The 19,103-nt window shown below is 39.7% G+C and overlaps 1 protein-coding gene across 2 annotated transcripts in view; it reads left to right on the top strand.

The window, feature by feature from the left end:
• Positions 1–19,103, top strand: part of LOC137324777 (ADP-ribose glycohydrolase MACROD1-like) — an 812,403-nt gene continuing 793,300 nt past the window's right edge. Inside the window, exon 1 of one of the 2 annotated variants that reach the window (XM_067989466.1) lies at positions 1–359. In XM_067989466.1, the coding sequence (XP_067845567.1) occupies positions 335–359 (25 nt within the window). In that variant the 5' untranslated portion in view covers positions 1–334. The remainder of the gene's footprint in view (positions 360–19,103) is intronic. The other variant, XM_067989467.1, reaches the window with a different exon arrangement.

Consider the following 19,103-nt stretch of genomic DNA (forward strand, 5'->3'; position numbering starts at 1 on the left):
TGCGGCGGTTAGAGTGATTGACAGCTCGCTCAACCAATGGGTGTCGAGGGAAAGGTTGAAGCGTCTCCGCCCTCCCCCTCCGATTGGAGGTGGTGGAGGTGGTGGGGGCGGGGCCACAGGATCAAGCTAGGTTGCGCGGCGGTCGCTGTGAAGCCGACAGGCAGACGGGGGCTTGTTGGCTTGGAGACCAGTTGTGAGAGAGAGAGAGAGAGGATTAAAAAAAACAATATCAACCGGGCAGGCCGTGGTACGTACCACCCGAAGCAGTTTGGTTCTGTGTCACACCGCTCCAGACAAAAAAAAAACAAACCAAAACAAAAAAAAAGGGGGCGACATGCCGAAAGAAAAGAAATCCACAGGTGGGTTGTGTTTGGAAGTCGGTGTGTGGGCCCCTTTCCCCGACCTCCTTCCCCCCCCCCCCCCCCCCTCCCTCCCTCCCTCCCCCCCCGTGTCTCCGGTCTGTCAGCGGTGGGCGGGCGGGCGATTGAAGGGGGGGAAAGAGAGATGATATATGGGGGGGGGATCTTGCCTCTGGCGATGAGAGGCTTCCTCACGGTCACTGCTAACGAAGCAGGAGGGTCTTTGCTGGTTTCTTATTATCATGACAGACGGAGCAGACTAGGCCTTGAAGCGCAGTCTGTCAAAGAAAAGCGGGCGGCGGTGGGGTGGGTGTGAAAAAAAAAACCCCATAGCAGAGCCACACGGTTTCAGCTTGCCTGGCAGCAGTTGTGTGGAAATGAGCAGATTTTTTTTTTGTCTATACGCAAAGCTGGGATAGTAAAGTATTTGTAAATTGGAATGCATGCCCAGAATATAACGGCGAATTGTTGGCAGGTTTTCCAAGTATCATTCAGTGAATCCCGTATCCAGTGGTGTTCACCTGAATTACACCTGTTCTACTCTACGCAGACATTTTAGTAAGGACCTTCTAGTGCAGCTAGTTTGTGGTCAATTTGAAGGGACAGTGTTAAATAAATAATGGTAGCGGTCTTTATTTTTAGTTATGATACAGGTATGGAATATATGATACATGATTACTAATTCAAGTTGACTTCTGTTTGGGGCATAATGAGCTTTGAGTACTTTATGAATGCCAGCAGCATCCTGAGCTTACTTTACAGTCTTCTCGTCCTATTTGAGGTATTGGACATTGTGTTATGCACTTTTTTTTAAAAAAAAGGCTTTTTTGAATTCTTCGTGGGTAAGATGATATGATATGAAACTCAAGATATTGCAACTGACTGATGTTTACCCTGCAGGTACACAAAATTACATGATAGTTGAGGTATTATTGCAAGTTCTTCCCAGAGTAGTTTACTAACTTATGTATAGGACAGCTTGTATTTTATGTAGTGTGGAAGCTGGGAATAATTTAGCAACTAAATAAATAATGGCTACAAGTATGTTACAAGGCAATAACACAGAAGAAATTTACAGCCATGTACATGCAGTCAGATTAAATTTTTTCCCCTTATGGTGTACAGATTTTTTACTTTTTGCAGGATTTTCCTAAGTAATTTTATACCTCTGGTTGCTGCCTGAATTATGTTCACTGAATTTTTTTTTTTGTGTGTGTGGCTCCACAATCTGGCTGGAAGCAAAGGATGCCTGGTCAACATTATGACATGAAATAAGGACATAATAGGCTCAGATGATAGGAAAAGAGAGTTGCTACTGGTAATCAGTATCTGTTTTGCTGATTTACAGCACTTCTGTATATGTCACAAGGGTGCTTTACCATTGAAACATAGGAATAGGCCATTCATACCCTCTGAAACATGTTACTTTATCAAATAATTTATATATCTTCATTGGTGTCTGTTAATATTATGGAAGCAGTTGTAAATAATCTTGCTTAGTGATGAGTGGTTAGGGAATGAAAGTTGTTAGCATCATAGCATAGGGAATTATTTGCAGGTACTATACTATTGTGATGTCTTAACTTAAATTTATAAATTGTAACTTTCCTGCTAGCATGCTGCAGACTTTTGTTTGCAATTTTAAAAGTAATGAATACCATGTTGTCTATTATGATAGTGACTGCTTTAATATAATTTATTTATAGTCTTATTACCTCACTATCAGTGTTATAAGTTTCATATTCAAAAATCTCTTAACAGCCATGACAACAAATTTGTGACTATAATGCTGAGTGTACCACTGAGATCAGTTTCCTCCTGTTTCTGCCTTTGGCTCTGCCAACACTTGCCTTAGCCAGGCCTCATTACTTACTGTTCTTGAAGCTGACTGTGTTGGATCAGAAACTGGACACAGCACCAGCTCTCGGTTGTCACACTAGGTTTGTGTATTATTCTTTTACCTCCCAAGATCAATCCGTATTGATGGGATGAAAGTCAATTCTGTTTGCTGGCTGTAATGAAACAAATTTAGCCAGTGTTCATCTAACTCTTATTAAAGAGGCCATAGCACAAACTGCACTCAGAGAGGCAATATGAATGTTTGCTATAAGGAAATTGAATTTCACACTTGTGCAGTTATGGTGCTCTTCTGAGGCTGCGGTGAAAACAGATTGTTGAGCTATTTTAGGAAAAATATTACACTTTCTTACATGGGAGATACCTGACTTGGAACTACTTGATGTTGACACTGAAAAGAGGAAAAGCATTCCATACCTCAGCACTCACATTCCTTATCTTGATGAGCACAAAAAATTCACCTTAATATTAAAAAGGTGAAGATAAATTAATTGCAGAGGTTATTCCAATTAATAGAAAGACAACACCCAATTATAGTCTCCTGACAGTGGAGCCATGAATGTTTTATTTTGCTAGATTTCTTTGGCAATTTTATTCCCTCTCTTCCTCTCCTAAAGGGCATGGTTCAATGGTGCTGAGTACCCTTTGGGTCCATTATTCATATGAGCTTTGACAGTGAGTGTTGACTATGTATGTTACTGCACAGTGCATCACAGCTAAGGCTAACCTATCTTCACACGATCCACATGCACATTTCATCTCAAGTCTCGGGTGATGAAGTTTCCCCCTATTGGCATGGTTGCTGAATCTGCATCAAACCGACTCCCCTTTGGTCTGTATGGCTCAACTAGATAAACTAATTGAGCCGTTAGGGGATTGGAACCATGAATTGTAAAATTACGAATGATTAATCATTATAGACTTGTTGGAAGTCACACTGCTGTTTGTACAGTGTGTGAATTTTTAGTAACTTTTTTAATTGTAAGAAATGTAAAAATGCAGTTGTAAATTCCAAGGATACTGAAAATTATTCTGTGTGTTTAAAGGAAGTGGCACCAATATGAATCTCACTAGCCTGGATTGTTTGGGAGAGGGAGGTGGCTTTTACAGAAGCAATTTCTCTTTTTTTTCACCCCCCCCCCCCCCCCCATGTGCCATTTGTGTTGCCATGTATTTTTCTATAGGAATGTTGGCTTCTCCAGAACTCCATCAGATTGTACTTTGACCCTACGTCCCGGTTGTGCATCATCCTTGCTGATCTATATTGGCTCCCTGTCCCTCAACAAATTGAATTTAAAAGTCTCATCTTCAAATCCCTCTGTAGTCTTGCCCCTTCCTGTCCTCCGGCCTATACTCCTTCCTGCACCCTTATAATCTCTGACTTTGGCCTTTTGTTCATCCACTCCGCCCTCCATGGTACCATTTGGTGGCAGTTTTCAGCTCTGTCAGACCCTACTCTTTGAAACTCCCTCCTTAAATGCCTCCACCTCTCCATTTCTCTCCCGAGCCCCCAAAAACCTTTTTAAAACCCACCTTATCAACCAAGTCACTGCTCCTAGTGTTTGCACCTAAGGCTCATTGTCTGTTCCTTCCTTTATTCTATATCTTTTTTCCACCCTCCTGTAAAATGTTTGGGATATTTTCTATGTTCAAGGCGTTGTACAATTGCAAGTTGTTGTTGTAGATTGGAATTTGTGCAATATATACAGGGAAACAAGTTTGGCGAGCCACAAATCTAATTTAAAAAAAAAATGATTGTATTTGTCCAAGACACCAGTCTGGCTAACTAAAATATTTTTGGCATTGATGTTACAGCATGGTTACAAACATGTGATAGTTCTATCTTCATACAGATAACATTATAAGCAAGCCCTGTGTTACAGGCCAAGTTTCTTGTCACACTGTAATGTGATGACTTTTCAATTAGCGTAATTCCTAGGACTGTTCAGAATTGATCATGTTACAGAGGTCATCAGATATTATAACACAAATATTGTTAAATTTAATGGTACAGCATAATAATGGAACTTTTTGGGACACTGCTGAGAATGGAGGTTTGAAGGCATTTGCTGATTTGTAAGGATCCTGAATTAGAAGTTTTAATAGAATTGCTACTAGATCATAGCAGTAGATAATAGTGGGTATTATTACCACCTTGTGTGAAATGATCACCCAGTCATATGTCACTGAGCATGAGATCTTTACAAAATGGGAATATTTGAAGTATTTGTCATTGTTCAGGTTGTAAATTTTTGTGATCGCATTCCTTTTTCGAAACATTTTATTGGCAAAATTTTCACATTGCAGATATGCAGCAAATGGTATAACATTCATAAAATTGAGACATGGTCACCCTTTTGGAGTAGTGAAGTCAAATAAAACATAATTGTTTATGTTGCATAATATCTAACATTGTATTATCAATTGAACACACAGTCCATTGGTTTCCTAAGAAAGCTGTTGTGTTAGAAGGGACCATTTTCGAATCTCATCAGGAAAGAAGACACAAATTAACTAGTCATGTGCAGAAAAGGGAGGAAGAGGAGAATCGGTGAATTAAAGGTTTTTGCATCTGATGTTCAAAAGCGACAAGTCTCTGGATGTGGTGCTGAGGATGTATACATGTTCAAGAGTGCCCAGTGCTTATCAGTTCAACAGGTTACAATTTTGAAGGATATTATTACAAAGCAATAGAGTTTTGCTCCCTCTTGACATACCTCGTAAGACTATTTTTATTTCCAGCTGCAGTTGCAAATGAATTATGCGTAGTCCCTTGTAAAAATAATGTTGCAGCGTGAGGGATAATCATGTACCTCTTCAACACACATCACTGGAACACTGAGCTGCAATTTCAATATTTGCTTTCAAGGAAAATGTTTAATTGAAAATATAAAGTTGAAACAAAATATTTTAAAAAATGCATTAAGTTGACAAGAAAAAAAAATGGAAGTAAAAATAAGAAACCAGAGAGACTGAAACCATCAGTAGTGATTCCCCCCCCCCCCCCCTTTGATGGATTTGCTGACTCCCTTTTGCTGTGAATCAGCTAAACAGAGACCCGTGTAGTGCTGCTGCATTATTTTACATAGAGCTCAATACTGCAGAAAGCCTAAAGGAGTATAGAAAGTGCAGGGGTAAAATTAAAAAGGAACTTAGGAAAGCGAAGAGAAGGCATGAAAAAATACTGGCAAGTAAAATTAAAGAAAACCCAAAAATGTTTTATAAATACATAAAGAGCAAGAGGATAACTAAGGAAAGAGAAAAGGCCTATTAGAGACCAGAAAGATACCTATGTGGAGGCAGAAGATGTGGGTATGGTTCTTAATGAATACTTAGCATCTGTCTTCACAAAAGAGGGATGATGCAGAGATTGTAGTTGAGGAGGTGGAGGAGTGTGAAATGTTGGATGGGATAAATGTAGTGAGAGAGGAAGTATTAAAGGGTTTAGCATCTTTGAAAGTAGATAAATCACCAGGCCCGGATGAAATGTATGCCATGCTGTCAAGAGAAGCAAAGAAGGAAATAGCAGAGGCTCTGACCATCATTTTCCATTCCTCTCTGGCTACTGGCATGGTGCTGGAGGATTGGAGGACAGCTAACATTGTACCGTTGTTTAAAAAGGGAGAAAAAGATAGACCAAGTAATTATAGGCCAGTCAGTCTAAACTTGGTGGTGGACAAATTATTGGAATCAATTCTGAGAGCCAGCATAAATCGTCATTTAGAAAGGCACAGGTTAATCAAGGACAGTCAGCATGGATTTGTTAAGGGACGTTCATGTCTGACTAACTTGATTGAATTTTTTGAAGAGGGAGCAAGGAGGGTTGATGAGGGTAATGCTTTTGATGTAGTGTACATGGATTTTAACAAGGCTTTTGACAAGGTCCCACGTGGCAGACTGGTCCAAAAAGTAAAAGCCCATGGGATTCAAGGGAAAGTGGCTAGTTGGATCCAAAATTGGCTCAGTGGCAGGAAGCAAAGGGTAATGGTTGACGGGTGTTTTTGCGACTGGAAGGCTGTTTCCAGTGGGGTTCCATAAGGCTCACTAGTAGGTCCCTTGCTTTTTGTGGTATATATTAATGATTTGGACTTGAATGTGGGGAGCTTGATCAAGAAGTTTGCAGATGATACATGAATTGGCCGTGTGGTTGATAGTGAGGAGGAAAGCTGTAGACTGCAGGAAGATATCAATGGACTGATCAGATGGGCAGAAAAGTGGCAAATGGAATTCATTCCAGAGAAGTGTGAGGTAATGCATTTGGGGAGGGCATTAAAGGCAAGGGAATACACAATAAAGGGGAGGATACTGAGGTGTAGAAGAACTAAGCAACCTTGGAGTGCATGTCCACAGATCCCTGAAGGTAGCAGGGCTGGTAGATAAGGTGGTTAAGCAGGCATAGGGGATACTTTCCTTTATTAGCCGAGGCATAGAATAGAAGAGTAGGGAGGTTACGCTAGATGTGGTTAGACCATAGCATGAGTACAGCAAACAGTTCTGATCACCACATAACAGAAAATATGTGATTGTGGTAGAGAGGGTACAGAGGAGATTTACAAGGATGTTGCCAGGGCTGGAGAATTTTAGCTGTGAGAAAAGATTGGATAGGCTGGGGTTGTTTTCTTTGGAACAGAGGAGGCTGAGGGGAGATTTAATTGAGGTGTATATAAAATTAAGACCGGATTAGAAAGAGTGGATAGGGAGAACCTATTTCCCTTAGCAGAAGGGTTAGTGACCAGGGGGCATAGATTTAAAGTAATTGGTGGAAGGATTATAGGGGAGCTGAAGAGAAATTTTTTTCACCAAGGGCTGAGGGGGTCTGGAACTCGCTGCCTGAAAGGGTGGTAGAAGCAGAAACCCTCAACTCACTTAGCAAGTACTTGGATGTGCACTTGAAGTGCCGTAACCTACAGGCTGCGGACCAAGTGCTGGAAAGTGGGATGAAAACGTGCACCAAGACAAATTTTCAGTCCTACTCTTAACTTGTATAAGGAATTCATAAACTCTTAACAAACAAATACACAGGCAGGGAGTGCTTACTACTAAAACAGTTGCTGCCTCAGGTTGAACCAGACTATTCACAACTGTGGTGCCCTATTTGACCCTGAGCGGAGCTACAACTCCATATCCTTTCCATCACAAAGACCATCTACTTACAGCTTCATAACAATTCCGCTTCCACCCCTCAGCCTCTCTGCTGCTGAAACCTTCATCCATGCTTTTGTCACCTCCAGACTCGACGATTCCAATGCTCCCGTGGCCAGCCTCAGCTTATCCAAAACTCCGCTGCCTACATCCTATCCCACATCAGCAACAACTTGCATTAATATAGCACCTTTAACGTAGTAAAATGTCCCAAGGCGCTTCACGGGAGCGTTATCAAACAAAATTTGACACCGAGCCACATAAGGGGACATTAGGACAGGTAGTAGGTTTTAAGGAGCGTCTTAAAGGAGGAGGGAAAAGCGGAGAGGTTTAAGGAGGGAATTCCAGAACTTAGGGCCTAGGCAGCTGAAGGCACGGCTACCAATGGTGGAGCGATTTTAAAATCAAGTCCCGCTCACCCATCTTCCCTGACCTACATTGGCTTCTGGTCCCCCACTCCCTTCACTATTGGTGGCCGTGCCTTCAGCCATCCACGCTCTACGCTCTGGAATTCCCTCCCTAAACCCCTCCTCCGCCCTCTCTTCCTTAAAACACACCTCTTTGACCAAGCTTTTGATCACCCCTTTTAATATCTCTGCCTTTGATTTGGTGTCCATTTTTGTCTGATTACGCCTCTCAAGTGACTGGGACATTCTTTTTGCATTAAAGATGCCATATAAATACAAGTTGTTAAGCATTTAACTTGGAACTTGGTTAAAACAAAGAAATTACTCGTGGTCCCTTTTTATAAAGTACATGAATACATTTACACTTTGTTTCCTATCAGCTAAGCTTGTGATCTGTAGTTGTAGGTCATACAGTATTTCATTGTCTGTGTTGCCAAAATAGAATGGAAGTTGGCCGTGTAATTGGGAAGTACAGTGACATGCTGCTTACACTTGTAGGTAAAATTAGTGTTTTTAGGTATATGGAAGTGATAGTTTTTTTTTAACCTAACGTATGCACGTGAGAAATGACTTCAAATTGAACTTTCCAAGACTGCAAAGGGTGGTGGCACTGAATCCAACAAGTGCATCACAGAATGGTAGAAAATGGGTTTGTGCTTGTTCTCTATATGGTGAACTCCTCTTCTCAATTGTGCTCTTGTGGGGTAGAGAGCAAACATTAGGCACTTCAAGCAAGATTGGGGGGAGGGAAGATTGAAGACTGGGTGGAAATCCAGTAGAGCAGTATTGGCAGGGGGCTCAGGGTTTTCAAACTGCCCCTAACCTGAGAAGATGTGCTGCATGTGGATATACGAAGGGAAAAAGGGAGAGAAATTCTAATGTTCATTACTTTCGTCACACATCAAAATAGTTACCACAATTGGAGAAGAGATCCTATTGAATAGAATTGCATATTATCCACTGTATGTGGTATGCATTTGGAGTTGCAAATTTCACCAGAATCAAAGTAAACATTGTTTTGACATGTATTTGATTTTGAATATTCCTGATGATTGATAGAGAACACAACAAAAGGAAATGAGAGCCCAGTTTAACTGTATAATTACAAATCCAGATAATTTATTAACTTATGTTTTCAATTTCACCTTTCCCCTTTAAGTATTAACATATTCTCAAGGATTCTGTGTTCTGATTTCCTGAGGACAGTGTTAGCTAACCAAAAGGAAAACAGTGATATCATTGCAGATGACGTACTTTATTAAATAATAGTGGAATTAATTTGCTACTAAGTGGCAAATACAGAAGAAATATAGAATGTGGAATTCTTGTGACACTCTGCTCACATTATGTCTGTCCATGAACAAACAAAAATCTGATGATCCTGTGAACAACAATTTGAAAACAGATGGTGTAAAAGTTGCACATTGAACTTGTACGCTGGCCCAGAAAAAGATTGATCGCACCAGTATACAAGTCCTATCTTGGGTCATGAAAAGCATAGGTGAGTTGTGCACTGGATTTCATGTTATTTACATAATGGGGATTTAGATATTTTAATGCAGAATTTGTTGATTACATTTATTACATTGGTCTTCCAGACCAAATGCTTATTAACATAGACTTATACACTGTACTGTGGGTATTTATAGTGTCTGGAATGAAAGAATGTGCAGGACTGACTGGGCACTTAATGGACATCATGTGATGTATAGCATGAGACAAACATACACACACCTATCAAATTAAAGGTTGAACTTGAGGGTAAATTCTTTCACATTATTGGTACCAGGTTGAAGACTGCTGAAGTTGTATTGCACATGATGAACAAACAAAATAGCTGAAACAGTGGCATTTTGCTTTCTCCAGGCCAGTGGTTGATGACTTAAAAGTTGTATGGGTGAATATGTAAATAAAGGAAATTGATGCCTGATTTTTCCAGGACCTCTGTCTAGCTCAGCAAAAGATAAAGGAATTATTCTTTTGGATTTTGCACCCAGTAACATTAAAGATTATATCAATACAAGTTAATTTGGACAGATATAATTTCTGGATATTTAGCTCAATGAAAGACAAAGGGATTTATTTCTCTTTTTTGTGGATGATAACATGGTGCAGTCATTTAAAACAAAGTAATTAGTAAAATTATACTATTTTGGCATTCACAAGTTTGCAAATGTGCCTTTTCTAGCTTCAGATATCTTTTTAAATGATTGACAACAATGGATAGTACATCTTTTGCAGTACTGCATAATACTCACGTTAGCACTAGCAGTGACAGTTTCTTAGAAGTAAGTCAGTTTAAGTAGGATGGTTCCTGAACTAAACATTTCGCATTTTTGTTTTCTTCCTCTCTTTTTTTGATTTGGCCCCACCTCCCATTTTATCAGTCACAAGTTCTCGTACTAAATTTCTCTTGAACTGAGAGACTTGCTGAGCGATTGATTTGACTTCTCCATTCATTTATTATCTGACCCTCTGCATTCAGGTGATTGAATATATACTGCTATGGAATAAATAAATGTGTTTGTTCCGATTCTGTGCAGGCATTCTTTGATGGAGGTTTTCTGCCTCCTGTAGCGACTTGTGATTTTGGGTTTGTGCAGTTAGTCCAAACCAGTTAACTTACTCTGTAGATTACATAGAGTTTTTGTTGTGCTTCTGTGTCCCAAGCTGCAACACAAAAAATCTTTTTGTATACCAAATGTATTAACTTATTAATTTCATTGTTTTATAGCAGCTTTTCTTAAGAGTAGAACAAAATATGCAGAATGCAATCCAGTTGTGACAAATGTGTAGATGGAGAATCTGCCAAATATTTTTAACAATGAAAAGGAATATACTGAACAGTACCCCACCAGCAGTATCACTCTTAAAAATTGAGGTATTGGGCAGGGATGTATGAATTTCAAGCTCTTGCCATGATGTATGAGTGCCCACTCCTGGTTTGCAAGCTATCCCTTTTTACTGTTATGTAGCGGTATGCTTTGCTTGGAGTTTGTCTACGATAGAATTGCTGCTCGTAAAAATTTTAGATCTAACAATCTGGAAAATATAAGTATTGTTTTGAAAAAGATACGTCCATGTCATTTTCTAGAACATTCGTTTGTAGTAAAGGAAATCTCTAGTTACTGTACTAGACAAAATGTACTTTGCTCTGATTGAACCATGATTGTGTGTTCTCATCCACCTCCAGTCTGACCATGTTTCTTTGGCAAAGAGTCATATACAGAAATATGAGACTCACCGTCTTGTGCAAGATAGAATCGTTGTCATTTGTTACTATAACTGACATGATAAGAGAATGCATGGTGACAGGGACTCACTGGGTTGTTGGTGTACTTTGTTAACCATTAAGTAATTGACCATCTAAGCTTACTGTTTAAAATGTTTGTTTCATTTTAAGAATTGAGACTCTTTCTTTTTCTTTGCTTATTTGTTGTCTTTTTTGCTTTTTTTCCCCTTCTCTTGCATTCTCTTACCTTTTCAGTTCAGTATCTGTTCTCTTCCTCTGATTTGACTGGCAGATCAGGTTCCTCAGTCATTTGAGTGATAGAGTCAAGGCCAGGCCTTGCTTGGTCTGAATTCTAGCAGAGTTCATTTTGCCTAATGAAATTAGGTTCCGTGTCTTAGCATGTGGGGAGAAGACAGAATACTGCAGGGACTTGCCACACCTATTTTTTTTCTCTCTCGACAGATTTGCTATCTTATGCTTGGATCAGATCACCCTCTGTCATTTCCTTTCACACTAGTATAAGATTCTGAGGGCTTGACAGATGAAGGGACCGAGTGAAATGTATCCAAGTTTGCTGACGATACAAAGCTAGGTGGGAAAGTAAGCTGTAAGGACACAGTCTGCAAAGGGATATAGATAGGTAGATGAGTGAGCAAGAAGGTGGCAGATGGAGTATAATGTGAGGTTATTCACTTTGGTAGGAAGAATAGAAAAACAGTATATCTTTTAAATGGTGAGTAACTATTGGCTGTTGGTGGTCAGAGAGACTTGGGTGTCCTCGTACAAGAAACACAAATAGTTAATATGGTGGTACAGCAAGCAATTAAGAAGGTAAATGGCATTTTGGCCTTTATTGCAAGGGGGTTGGAGGACAAGAGTAAGGAAGCTTTACTACAGTTGTACAGGGTTTTGGTGAGACCTCACCTGGACTACTGTGTACAGTTTTGGTCTCCTTATCTACGTAAGGATATACTTGCCTTAGAGGTGGGGCAATGAAGGTTTACAAGATTGATTTCTGGGATGAGAGGGTTGTCCTATGAGGATTGATTGAGTAGAATGGGCCCATACTCTGGAGTTTAGCAGAATGAGAGATGATCTCATTGAAATATATAAGATTTTGAGAGGGCTGTTTTCCCCCTGGCTGGAGAGTCTAGAACTAGGGGACATAGTCTCAGGATAAGGGGTTGGCCATTTAGGACTGAGATGAGGAGAAATTTCTTCACTCAGGATGGCGAACCTTTGGAATTCTTTAACCCAGAGGGCTGTGGATGCTCAGTCGTTGAGTGTATTCAAGATCGAGATCGATAGATTTTTGTAATCTAAGGGGATCGGGTGGGAAAGTGGAGTTGAGGTCGAAAGTTAGCCATGATCTTATTGAACGGCGGAGCAGGCTCGAGGGGTCATATGGCCTACTCCTGCTCTTATTTCTTAAAAGGCAAATTGAGCAGTGATGCCAGGACTTTCTCCACACAGAGTGGTCAATACATGGAACGGCTTTCAGGGAAGAATACTGGAGGCAAAAAGCCAGGAATCGTTTAATGGCGCTTTTATCTTGGTACTGCTTCAGTTTGGATTCTGGAAGGCCCCCGTGCTTCTGCCATTTGTATAGCTTCCTCATCCCGGCATCAGACTGTACATCCAGATTTTCACGTGTCCTTGAGTCTTCTGGTGGGCTAATCTGGAATTAACAGTGCAAACAGTCGGAGCCAGCTTATGGGCCTTGTTCTTACAGAATCTAACGTAAGAGAGTCAATATTATAGCGATTTTGAAAAACAGTTGGATACCATGATAGGGTGCCTGTAAGGACCTATTCTAGACGATTGAGCTAAGATGAGCTGAAAGGTACAGATGAGGAAGACCCATCTCCTGAGATGAGAAACGTGTGGATAAAACTTAGGACCCGCTGATAATGCCTCCTTTTATGAGGAACATGTCTGCCCACCTGATTTTATCGCAATTGAAAACTGCTTTACTACACTGAGCCATTGGCAGCCCTCTCGAATGGGTGGTGACAATTAGTCAAGGTGAAACAGTGTTTAGGAAACAGATTTTTTTGTTTTCTTTTTAACAATAACAAGAACAGCTTTCTTTTTGTAGAGTTTTGGTGTAAAAAAATGTCCCACGGCACTTTTCAGAGTGAGAAAGGAATGGAGACCTAACCTTTGTATGGGCGCTAAAAGAGCTGACAAAAAAGTTGGGTAGAGAGCTGGGTTTTAAAGACACTTTTTTTTTCTGCCTTTTTTAACATTGTATTCAAGTATTTGGATGTTTATTTCAGCTGAAGGAATATTAATAGCAGCTCAGGTTAAAAATGGATTATTCCAGTTACCTAATGTTTTAGTTAATTAGAGATTGTTGAAGTAAAGAATTAAGGCCTCCTGAGAAATGCTTCTTACTAAGTACAAGTTAAATATTAAAGTGGATCATTTGTCAGTATTTGTGATGGAATACTGGAAAGTTTCTATCCAGACTCCAAAAAGCCTAATGTAGTTAGCCAGGATTTTTTCTAATCTAACAGCATAGAATGTTTGCTTTTGGTGGGACTCCTGAATGGAACCTGTGGTGTTGCAGTACTTTATCTTCAGTCAATTTGATTTACGAAATAAATTGCTGAATTAACACAGTAGGTGTAAGGCTTTAATAGAGGGTGTTTCTGCAATTGTGTCTTTTGAATTATATGTTTAATTTGACCTCCGTGGGCATCTACCAGTAAATATTTGTAAACACTCAACAATGAGCAAAAATAGTTGCGTTTATACACGTTCGATTCTGGGAGACAGGCACCTATGAGTCAGCTCCTAGCATTGGCACTACTAAATTTGGGTCCCAGCTGCAGAAATGTAGCCACACAAAATGCTGGGTGCATAATACTGCCACTGAGATGAGGGAACTGGATTTAATGGTGTAATGGTAGCTAGCTTGCAGGAGCTGGACTCCGAGAGTCCAACCTTAACGAGCACCACTATAAAAGTGGCTGTAGATTTATTTTTAAAAAAAAACAAACAAGGGTATGTTGATCCTTTCTAATAGTTTAATTATTAGGAGTCCTGACTGGATGCTCTATCTTTAAGCTGTTGTGGCTGTTTGGCCTGCTGTTCAACTACTGATCAAATCCAATGACTGCACACATTTCAGAAGGATGGTCATCCATAAACTCTGCTTACATTGTTTGGAACATTTATTCTGTTTTGAGATTTTTTTCATATTCATAGTTTTGTCTTAGTGCTTTGTCTCTTTCTTTTGTTAGACAATGCTGCAGCTATCCTGTGAACTATGGTTTTAATATTCTATGATGTAGATTGGAGTGGTGGTGGTGGTCTATGGTTCCCTCAGTATTTCCAGAAGTTTCTAATCTTGGATGTTTGAGAAGGTTGTACCAACCTGAACCCCAAATCGTTCCGCTCTTCCACATCGCTTAGTTTAGAAAAATGTACCACCTCTCATTTATTGACATTGAATTCCATCTGTTTCTTTTTTTGACTATGCTACCACTTTATCAAAAATCCTTTTGCACCTTCCTTTGGTCTTCAGAATTATTTATCATGTCTCCTATTTTAGTGTTGACTGCGTATTTCAACACTTCCTCTAAGACTATATCCAAGTCATTTAAATATCCATTGAACAGAGCAGTCCCAGCACAGAACTCTGTGTGACTCTGCCACCCACTTTCAAGCACTCTGAGAAACTGCCCTTACTCCTACTCCCTATTTACTCCCTTCTAACCAGTTTTTAATCCAGTTTGCTAGCCTGCCCCTAATTCTATACCCCTTAAGTTTCTCCAAAAGCCTTCTGTGTGATACCTTGTCAAATATTTTTTTCAAAGTCCATGTACATCACGTCCTCTGCATTTTCCCAACCACCATATCGGTCACCACTTCAAAGAGCTCCATCACGTTTGTCAAGCACGGTGTTCCTTTCTGAAATCCTTGACGGCTGCTTCTGATTATTTTCTTTATGTAGATATTTAGTAATCTTCAACTAAAAATTCTAAATTTTCTCTACCACATTTGTTAAACTAACTTGCCTGTAATTATCCTGGTTACCTCTGTCTCCCTTTTTGAAAATGGGTATTACATTGGCCACATTCCAATGCTCTGGTACACATCCACTCAATAGAATCCTGAAATATAATTTCTCGGGCCTCTTGTGTTTTTTCCCCCATTACCCTCAGGATGCCTGGTTGTTTTCTCTTGGGTCCCAGCATTTTCTGCTCAATTAAATATATGAAATAGAGCCTGTTGTCAATTATTAAAAAGCACCAATTGCGGGCACCGAATCTATTATATTTTAAATTCAGTACGTGGGACAAATGATAATTCATTTTAAGTCCATGCAATTCCTGTCAATCCTGTAGGTGGCACAATGAGACGGGCTTAAGCAAAATAAAATCAAGGAATTGTATATTTCACAGTAACATTTAAATTTATTCATTGAAATATCTTTTAGCACCCACATTAAAGTTTTTATGGCAAGGCTTCAACCTCTCCCAAAAGTCTGGGTTTATACTTGATATTTTTGCCAAAGCAGCAACTCTGAGCTGAATTTGGATTGTGCAGCGATGTGATTTCCTAGAATGCATCAGTATTCAGTGTGCAGTATTGATGGGATATTTTTCTTCAGCTCCAGTAGCATCTAGTGGCTTTTCTTCAAATAATATTGAAAAAACAAGAGGATAAATTACAAAAGCTTCACTGAGATAAAATTTATACCGAGTGCTTTGATTCTTTTCTTAAAAAAAAAAGGCCATGTGTATGAGGCAGATAAATGAGTGTTCTGATAACATACCTGTTTTAGCATTTGCATTGTTCTATAAACGTTAGAGAGAGATAGAGATTTCTTCATTTAATGTTGTTTCAGTTTATAGAAACAAATACCAGTTGAATTTTTAAGCCAACTAATTATCTGTACAGTGTTTCATTGGCAGAAAAAGTCAATGCTTACCATGCACCCTTGAGAGATTCTAATTTCTAACCCCAAAGAAACAGTGAGAGACAGAAAAGCAGACAGATTTTGTTTCCCAATAATATTTAAAAAAAAATCAAGTTGAATTTTGAAATCAAACAAAGCCTCCTGCGAGAAACAGATAGGAATGTAGTGCAGGAGGGGAGGAACTGGTTGAGGGTAGGGAGGGCCAATTGGCACCTAATCTGTGGGGTGGGGGTGGGCAGTAGAATGGATCGAGGGTGAGGTGAGTGACAGTGGAGCAAGAGGGAGGATACAAGGATTGATTGGGTGGTTCAAAGGGGAGGAGGATGGGCTAGTAATAGGAATGTCAGTGTGCTGGGAGGGGGGTGGGAAAGCACAAAGGAGCTGCTGCGGGCCACATGTTTCCTGTAGCACCCACCCCAAATGCAGCTTGCAGCCATTGGTGGCTCTTTTTCCTGCCATACCACCCGCCACTTCCCATCTGAAAGGAACAAAGAAACGAAGACTGTCAAAGAAGTAAGAAGAAGGGGAGAGAAGTAGTAAAGAAGAGTCAGAAGCTGAGGGGAAAGATGGAGAAATGGCAACACCAAGACATTAACGACAGGTAAGAGGGTAACTATTTCCCCCGACTTACCGTGTGCCACACCACGGAAAATTGACTGGCATTGTATCAAAAAAATTTCATCTATTTGCACTTCCTATCAACTTTTTCGTTATAAATTCCTCCGTTCACTCTTCTAACGGACACTGCCTATGTAAACCTGTCACGTCATTATTACTGTCCTCCCCTACAGCACCACCACTGTTGGGAGGAAGTAACTACAGCATTTTAAATTTATGTACCGCAACAACTTGCATTTATATAGCTCCTTTTAACATAGGAAACCATCCCAAGGCGCTTCATGGGAGCGTAATTCGACAAAGATTGACACCAAGCCAGAGAAGGAGATATTAGGACGAGTGACTAAAAACTTGGTCGAAGAGGTAGATTTTAAGGAGGGCCTTCAAGTAAAAGAGCGAGGTGGAGAGGTATAAGGAGGGAATTCCAGGGACCTAGACGGCTGATGACTTGGCCGCCGGTGATGGGGCTAAGGGAGTGGGAGATCCACAAGAGGCCAGAGTTGGAGGAACGCAAAATTCTCGGAGGGTTGTAGAGCTGGTGGAGGTGCGGTGGTGAAGCCATGGATGGATTTGAACACTAGGTTCAAAATTTTAAAATCGATGCATTGGTGGACTTGGAGCCAGTGTAGGTCAGTGCGCACGGGGGTGATGGGTGAGCGGGACTTGGTGTGGGTTATGTAAGCAATTTCTATTATAGATTTGGGCATAAGCATTTATAGTGGAGATATAGATATTGGGACAGAATGTATATCTTCAGAATGGGGACTGAATAATGCTTGCATGCCCTAGTCCAATTATCTCCAACCCTGACTCACCTGAAGGCTACATTAGGTATTGATTGCCCATGTGCAATGCCCTGGAGATCAACTTGTTTTTTCAAAAAACAAGTTATCAAGTTTGTGTAAGTTGCCATGTTTGAATTTTCTCCAGCTAAAGTTTTACAGCTAACGTATATCAGAAAAAAAAACCCATCAAAAAATAACAATTCTGCTTAATGGATTTATTTTGTGTCAGATTTGCCTGTGTGGTGTTTTACTACGAGGCCTATTCCTGTAAAGTGTCTTGATTTGTGGAGTATTTGGCTGGAGCTTGAATTATGGGGTTGGGGTTTGCTGACACTTCTTTAGTTAATGCCTTCTGATTGACTGCTGGCCACATTAATCACAGCAAGCCCCTTCCCTCTTTATTTTTGTTCCAGAAAGCAGCAAAGTATGATAGGGCTTGGTGTTTGTAAGCCCCACTGTGCAGTGCAGTGGAAAGACTTGGCAATCTTAATTTAAAAAAATTTTAAAACCTGAAGACAATATAAACCATGACATCTTGTACTTTTTCCTGAGGTAACTTACGTAAAGTTACATAAGGGTGGTAGATTGTTCATGCAGTTTGTTTATAAAAGCAGCCATGTATTTATTTGCTGTTGCAGCCCAATAATTCGCCTCAAGGTAAAGCAGGAACTCTTCAACTTTTTCTGAGTTAATTTTTCAAAAAATAGATTACGATAATGGTTGTTTACAGCCTGTTAAATATGTGAACAATTTCAAAGTGGAATTTGAAGATTTTATTTGCATTCTAAGTGGTTACAGAAGCTACTTTTCGTTTGCGATTAGGACAGCAATTGTTCATAAAACAGATTTAGCTATGTAACTGATAGTTATTTATTTACCTGCAGTGGGTAAAGAAAGTACTATTTTATGTATTTTCCAGGAACCCATCAAATACACTTGCTTCACTGTCAGTTGGCAGATGGGGAACGTACAAATCAAAAGCGAGGACAGTGGCTAGAAAACTACCAGTGAGAAACTACTAAGGACTTGTGAAAACGACCAGTCAGAAGAACATACCAATAAAAGAAAAACGGCGAAAAACTCAATTTGCTTGAAACCTATTTGAAAAAGATTTTCAGACTTTTTTTTGCCCTAAGCTGAGTCCATATGGGCTAAAAAAAAAAGGTTTCAAAACATAAAACATGATATATTTCACAGTAACATTATTAAATTTAAAATTTGCTTATGCAGCTGTCTTTTGTGTGTTTGAGTAGCTTCTCTTTGTTCTTACTTGAAGGCCACAGCTTGAAGATATTATGATCGACAGCTATCACACCATTAACTTTAGAGAGATGGTGCAGTTGAGTGTGTGCAGAATTTCCCATCTTGCATGTATAGGATTCTGTTAGGGGAGTGGTAGGCTCACTCACACTGGAAAGGTATATCTCCTCATGGGGTAAAAATATTTTTTGGTTTCTTTGAGTTTTTCTAAATTATTTGAAAACCGTATGCAGAATTAATTTTGTGAAGTTTCATATTTCATCAATATAACGGCATCTAGAGAGAAAGAGATTCTGATTGATTGTCTTTCTTATCTATCTTTTGGATTTGTTTTTTTTTAAACAAAACTAAATTAAATAAATTTTGAACATTTCTCAGGCAAACAGAAGGATTTTGATTTCCATGAGTTGTGTTTTGTTCATATAGTTAGGCAATGCCACCTTTTTTTAGTTAAAACTGTGCTACAGAGAGATGCACTGTTTTTAGCCCTGTTTGTACTTAATACTGTATTTG

Source organism: Heptranchias perlo, chromosome 8, assembly GCF_035084215.1.
Source record: "Heptranchias perlo isolate sHepPer1 chromosome 8, sHepPer1.hap1, whole genome shotgun sequence".
In the NCBI taxonomy this organism is placed as follows: Eukaryota; Metazoa; Chordata; class Chondrichthyes; order Hexanchiformes; family Hexanchidae; genus Heptranchias; species Heptranchias perlo.